At 33.4% G+C, this 6,248-nt stretch overlaps 1 protein-coding gene across 2 annotated transcripts in view; it reads right to left on the bottom strand.

Moving 5' to 3' along the window:
- Positions 1 to 509: 509 nt before the first annotated feature.
- GABRG2 (gamma-aminobutyric acid type A receptor subunit gamma2) overlaps positions 510 to 6,248 on the bottom strand; it is a 78,737-nt gene continuing 72,998 nt past the window's right edge. Inside the window, exons 8-10 of one of the 2 annotated variants that reach the window (XM_032196806.1) lie at positions 5,609 to 5,814; positions 3,808 to 3,831; positions 510 to 2,312 (exon numbers count right to left, since the gene is read on the bottom strand). In XM_032196806.1, coding sequence (XP_032052697.1) covers positions 2,037 to 2,312; positions 3,808 to 3,831; positions 5,609 to 5,814 — 506 coding nt within the window. In that variant the 3' untranslated portion in view covers positions 510 to 2,036. The remainder of the gene's footprint in view (positions 2,313 to 3,807; positions 3,832 to 5,608; positions 5,815 to 6,248) is intronic. The other variant, XM_032196807.1, reaches the window with a different exon arrangement.

Genomic DNA, 6,248 nt, shown 5'->3' with positions numbered 1-6,248 from the left:
TAAGATAATCTTAAAAATGCTTTAAAAGATTTAGTCTCCAACCATGAAAGTTACATGAGTGAGCCATTTGACTACAAAATAAGACAACACAGAGGGTTATGAGGATTATAATCAGTTATATTTAGGCAACTGATGAATCCAGCATCTTCAAGATGTCTACTCCTTCAAGTATGATTTTAACAAACCAATTACAAGAAAACTGTGGAGTTGAGTGCAGCAGTTTTATTGGAAAAAGTCCACAGGTGTGTGCAATTCCTTTATTAAAAGGTTTTCAAATATATTGGACAAGGAGCAATTGATGTTCAGGTTATTCCTTTTTTGTACATTTTTATTTCAAAACTATACAAACATTGGAAAACTTCCTTTTTCTTTTCTTTTCTTTTCTTTTCTTTTCTTTTCTTTTCTTTTCTTTTCTTTTCTTTTCTTTTCTTTTCTTTTCTTTTCTTTTCTTTTCTTTTCTTTTCTTTTCTTTTCTTTTCTTTTCTTTTCTTTTCTTTTCTTTTCTTTTCTCCATTTTAGCTATTAGTAATTCTGTAATGATAATTAAATATCTCCCATTTCAATCTGCAAACCCACATTTCTGGAGGTGACATTTTACATCTTTGACAATAATTAAAAAAGAAGTCAGTCATATTTACATGTGCTTAAGGTTGCATAATTGAGCATCATAGAGGTTCTGAAAACCAGTGGGTAAGTGGGTTTCAAGATTCAGCCAGGTGGGCTGAATTTTTTAAATACACATAAACTGCATAAATATGACTTAGTAGCCAAGACACTCTTTGTTCTCTTTTATTTTCAAGGCTATCTATAAACTGTGTGCTAGCTATGGTGTTAGGGTTTGTTTAGTAAAGGTACTCACTGAGTGAAAAGCATCACTAGCAACAACTATTGCTGATCGATGACATGAATGGGCAGAGAGTTGTATGTAATACAAAACCTAGTATTTCAAAATGAACTTGAAGTCCTTATGTAAAAATGTCTACAATAAAAGCTATTTCCTGACTGGATTAAAGAGGGGAAAAAAAAACAACCTTGTGTGAGGAAAATAGAGTTCAAAGAGTTCAACATGGGAAAAAACAATGGAAACACATGGATTAAATTTAGAAGCTGATCTTGCGATTTATAATTACTGGAAATTCAGTTGAAATATAGAAATGTTATCAATGGAAAATGAAGGCTACAACTGCAGCAGACGTATACTATGAGCTATTATATTGGCCATACAGATTTGTCTACATTTTATTTATTTGAATCCTTAAGGCTTCTCTAATGTCTTACATGAAAGTGCTGTCTGCTTGGGTCTTCCATGCATGAGGGAAAGGGGAAATTTTTCAAGGAAAAATGTTTTTAATCCACATTTAAATTACAATAGCACAGCCAGAGACACAAAATAAAAGACAATACTTTATGGTACCTTTGTTTCATTTATTTTGGCCCCCAGAAGATGCATGCACTAGACTTTATGTACTACAAGGTATTGAAATATTTACAGCATTGTACATGTGCTCTTAAAGGGATGGCAAAGGGAAAGGTCTATTTTTATTTTGGTGGGAGTAGAAGTTACTTTCCTAGCTTAATAATACCTATTCAAAGTGAGAGATGACTCTTCCAAAAAGAAAAGCCCACAGAGAATAAAGCTATAGCATAATTATAGCCAATGTTAACAAACTGTACAGTACTTTACCTGGGAATTCTCTCTGTCGCTTCTGTTTGAAATGGCAGTGCCAACTTAAGTGATGTTGCCATGCTCCCCTTGCCCTTTCTGCTCTGTTTCTCTATTCCATCAGGTATAGCTGTATATTACCTATTTATAAGATTTTTATTTCAAATTATTTCAACATGTTGAACAGACATTTAATTCACAACAACCTGATGGTAATTTTTGGACAAATGATATGACTGGTATTTACTGGGTAATGGCACTAAAGAATTCAGACCACTATAAAGCGCATCATAAATACTTCAAGTGGACTTAGGAAACCATCTCTCTAAGAAATTCAGTGAGTAAGGCTCATATCACTGATTTCCTTTTGCATTTAAAGGTAAAGATATGATACCCAATACACCAGGTTAAACAAACAGAAGGCAGTTGGGAAGAAGATGCGGGCATAGGAGTCCATTTTGGCAATGCGGATATGTATTCTTCCATGCCTCCATGCTCCTGTTCGACAATCCTCAAAGCAGCAAAAAAAACTAGCACAGTCCTTGCCATCAAGACACTCATACCCATATTCTTCATCCCTTTCTTGGAGGTGTGTAGCATTGTTCATTTGAATAGTAGCTGATCGAGGTCGGATGTCAATTGTAGGTGCCTAAGGTGAAGTGGCAAAAAAGAAAAAGATGGCAGGAGGGAGACACTCTGTTATTATCACCAGACCAACAGGGAGACAGACTAATGGGCAACATGTGAATGATGGTTCTGTGTGGGATACATGGCAAATTGCTAAGAAGTTCTAATGGTAATATTACCTTGAACTTGTTAAAATCAGTTGTGTCATACACTTTAATTTTACAGGAAAGCAGCACAAATCAATATCAAGTTAACAGTTGTGGACGATTAACTTTAATGCTGAAGTACTCAATAGAGGTTGAAGTAAACATTCAGGAACGTAATTGATGGTATTTTGAATGGATTTTGTTTTAGACTTTACATAGTTGCTTGGTACATGAAGGCAATTTGGGTGTTGCATGTGGACAGCACTGAAATAATCAATTGGAAATGCAGGATTATTTTTAATATAGGGATGGTTCATGTTTAGACATGGGCAAATATATATATGGAAAAAAAAAAGGCAAAAAGTGAGTCTTTTGAATAAGGTTAGGAGAATCTTGAAAAGACTCTACAACAGTTTGAATACATGCAGTTCACCATCTACTAATGTTCACCAACTAGAAGATTCAGTGTGTTCCAGATATTGTGTGGTAAGTATACATATACATATATTTGGAATGAATTGAGCAAATTAAACATTTAAAGTATGATTAAGCAGTTGGTGAACATTAGTATGAAAAGTCTTATAATTTCTTGGTGATAGATACTAGGGTAAAATTACAATAATTTGATTCCATGAGTATGTAAATTTCTTGGCTTTCATTTGATATGTTGGGTTGTGTTTTTTTGTTTTGTTTTGTGTTTTTTTTTTTTTTTTTTGAGAAAATCTCTGCATTTCTGAATGAAGATAAGATTTAGATGTAGAACATAGATATATTTGCTTATTTGCTGAGAATGTGTTGATCCAGTGACAGCATTAATAAACATATGCATCTTAAACCCTTTCAAAACTCTGACTTTTAAAAAATTATTTATTTATTTATTTATTTTCTTAAGAAACAGCATTTGATGATGACAATGAATTTTGTTCAGGTCAATATCAGACCAGATTTGGTTTTATAATTTGAAGCTAAATAGCAAAGGTTAAACAGAATGATCAGAGCTGAGTTCTAAAAGGGTGTAGTGCAGGTTTCTGGTGTAGCTGGTGGCATTGGATCCCATGGGCAATTGAGTAAGAGACAAGCAGAAATGTTTTCAACACATTAAACTCTCTTAATTCATGCGATCCAATAATGTTGGTCACTCTTGAACTTAGGGTAAGTTCAAAACTATAGTGAATCAGTATTTGGGCTGCTGAATCAACTCTACATATTATTTAGAAATACGTAATCATTCTACTTAATTAGGAAGTTGCCTTGGGTAGAATGGATGTCTAATTAAAAACAAACAAACAAACAATAGCACTCTCATGTAAGCTATAATAGTTAAATTCAGCAGTTGCATGCAGTGAATTTCCATTCCAAAAAACTTTATACCTTGAAGGAAAACATCCGAAGAAGCTTTCATTTTGTAGACAGAAAAGAGAATCAGAGGATTTTGTTTTAAATTAAAGAAAGAAAGAAAAGAAAGAAAGAGAAAAAAATAATATAAATTAAAAATATGTTTCTAAAACATAGTCAAAAAGAACTAAATTTATAGAAAGGTTGGGGTAATAGCCATTTCAACAGGTATCTATGATATAAAACCACATATTTTTGTCTTGTAACTGGCTTGTAGCTACATCTGGGCCAAAGACAGAACATCAAACTTCATTTGATCTTTTCATATTCCCGGTAGATTTCATTCTTTTATGTTGGACTGTTTTAAAAGAGGAAACTGATCACAATTTATGAATGCAAGTTTTAGAAAAAAATCTCTTTACCTGGGTGCTGAAGACTGTACTCTTAAGATTTCTAGACTCTGGATTTAGGATTTGGGCATCTGTTATATTTCTGTTTGTCCCTGGATGGTCACCGATAAGTAATGTAAAGAACAATCTCTATCTCAACTCATTTTGAGTTAATCTTTGCTCTTTTGCATATGGAAAACATAGGTGCACACAAAGAACCTGAGTCAGGCCAGAATGTGTCACCCTCCAGAAGTGTTTATTTCTTTTGACCAAAAGAGAGCCTATGATGAAATCCAAATTGAAAGTAAGGTGAAAATTCTTCCATTATGGATGCTTTGCTGGATGTTTACTCACTACAGTGTACATCTGCTATTCTTTTTTTTTTTTTTTGGTGACTTTCTCAAAAAGCTTCTAATGGTGAAATTATAAAAATAATGTTTAATAAAAGGGACTTTAATACATTTTGTTGTATTTGTTTATATTTGCTATATATTAGAACTAAGAGAGAATATCTTAAGAAGTCCTTGAAGATTTTAGCAGAGCAATTTTTTTTCCTAGATGTCTGAAATGGATTTGAAAATATTCTTAATTAATATAAAACTATTGTGTCCTTCACGTTTTACAGAGGCATATTTGGCTTTTTTGAAGAAGATTGGGTTACTTTTTTCCATCTAGTATTTTACGCTAATTCTTTTCACCTCACAGGTTCTAGACAACACACTTTTCTTGCCTTTTGCAATGGGTTGAAGTTTGTCCTGGCCAAGACAAGCACATATTTCTACCTATCTGGGAAAGATACCAGACCTCTACTGAGGGCATTTCCAGGATTTTTTTTTCACCGTGGCTATTATATGGGTGCATGCTACACAATAATAATCAAAAACAACAACAAAAAGAAAGTATAAGTAACATTGCAAACTGTTGCCAAATAACCTTCAAAGAGAGAGGAATAGATGAAGGGAGAAAATACAAGAAAAAGAAGATAAGGAAACAATTAAAAGGAAACAGATACTTAAGGGGGAATTAGAAAAAAAGCACAGTCCATAGGTTGAATATAAAGGATTAAATGTGGTCCTGATACTAATAAAAACAGAATCACATCAATAATACAGACATAAGTTAATGGCAGAGAATATTACTAAAGCTAAAACAGAGAAACTGACAGTTCTTGCATAAAGGTCACAGCAAGAGCTCTTTCTATAACATGAATAAGGGTTTTGGTGGTAGTTGTGATTTGCAGAACAATTTGGCTAAAAGGGCCCTTATTCTAAGAAATTAGTTTCTCTGGCATCCATATAAGCTTTTCGTTATCAAGGTGAATGTTTTTATTCCTAGTAGTACAAAAGAAGAGTATATATGTAATAGAGAACTCTCAAATGAAAGTACAGGTTTGAGGAGGGATGTAAACCTAGTTGAATATTATACCTTGCTGGTAAAAAGATACATACTGGATTTTTCTTCTTTTTGTCTTTATCCTTGCTTGGCTTTCTGTTGCTGACGAAGTAGTGCAAAGTTCCATATTCCACCAGTGCAGAGAAAACAAAAATAAAGCAGACTGATACAAAAAGATCCATTGCTGTCACATAGGATACTTTTGGAAGAGATTTACGAGCAATTGTACTTAAGGTGGTCATTGTCAGGACAGTAGTAATGCCTGGTAAATAGACAAAAAACAACAGAAATGTTATTACTTCCTGTAACAAAACAACTTTGCCAGTTGTCTCTGACTGTTTCTGAAGGATGCCTGGAGTTCTGACATACAGCAAAAATGTCAAACAGCACATCCCAAGCAGTGAAATGTGGATACAAGTGAAAGCTTCAAGGATTAACAGGGAGTGCAAATCATTTTTGCATAGTTACTGAGAGTGTTGCCCTGCAAAATATGTTCATTAGAGGGATTCTGGTTTTAAGAATTTCATTTATTTATTTATGTAGTTTAGGTTTTAGGCATCCTTAGTTTATTTTTTACTGAGAAATTGAGTTTTAGTGTTTGTGTACTTGTCTACTTAAACAGGGAGATGAGAACTTCTATCAGAGTGAGAAGTCATAGCAGAGAATAGAAATAGGTCTATTGCTTCAGTTCATTCT

This window comes from Aythya fuligula, chromosome 14, assembly GCF_009819795.1.
Source record: "Aythya fuligula isolate bAytFul2 chromosome 14, bAytFul2.pri, whole genome shotgun sequence".
NCBI lineage: Eukaryota > Metazoa > Chordata > Aves > Anseriformes > Anatidae > Aythya > Aythya fuligula.
Note: the sequence above shows the minus strand (reverse complement) of the source record. Positions and strands in the feature narration are given on the sequence as shown.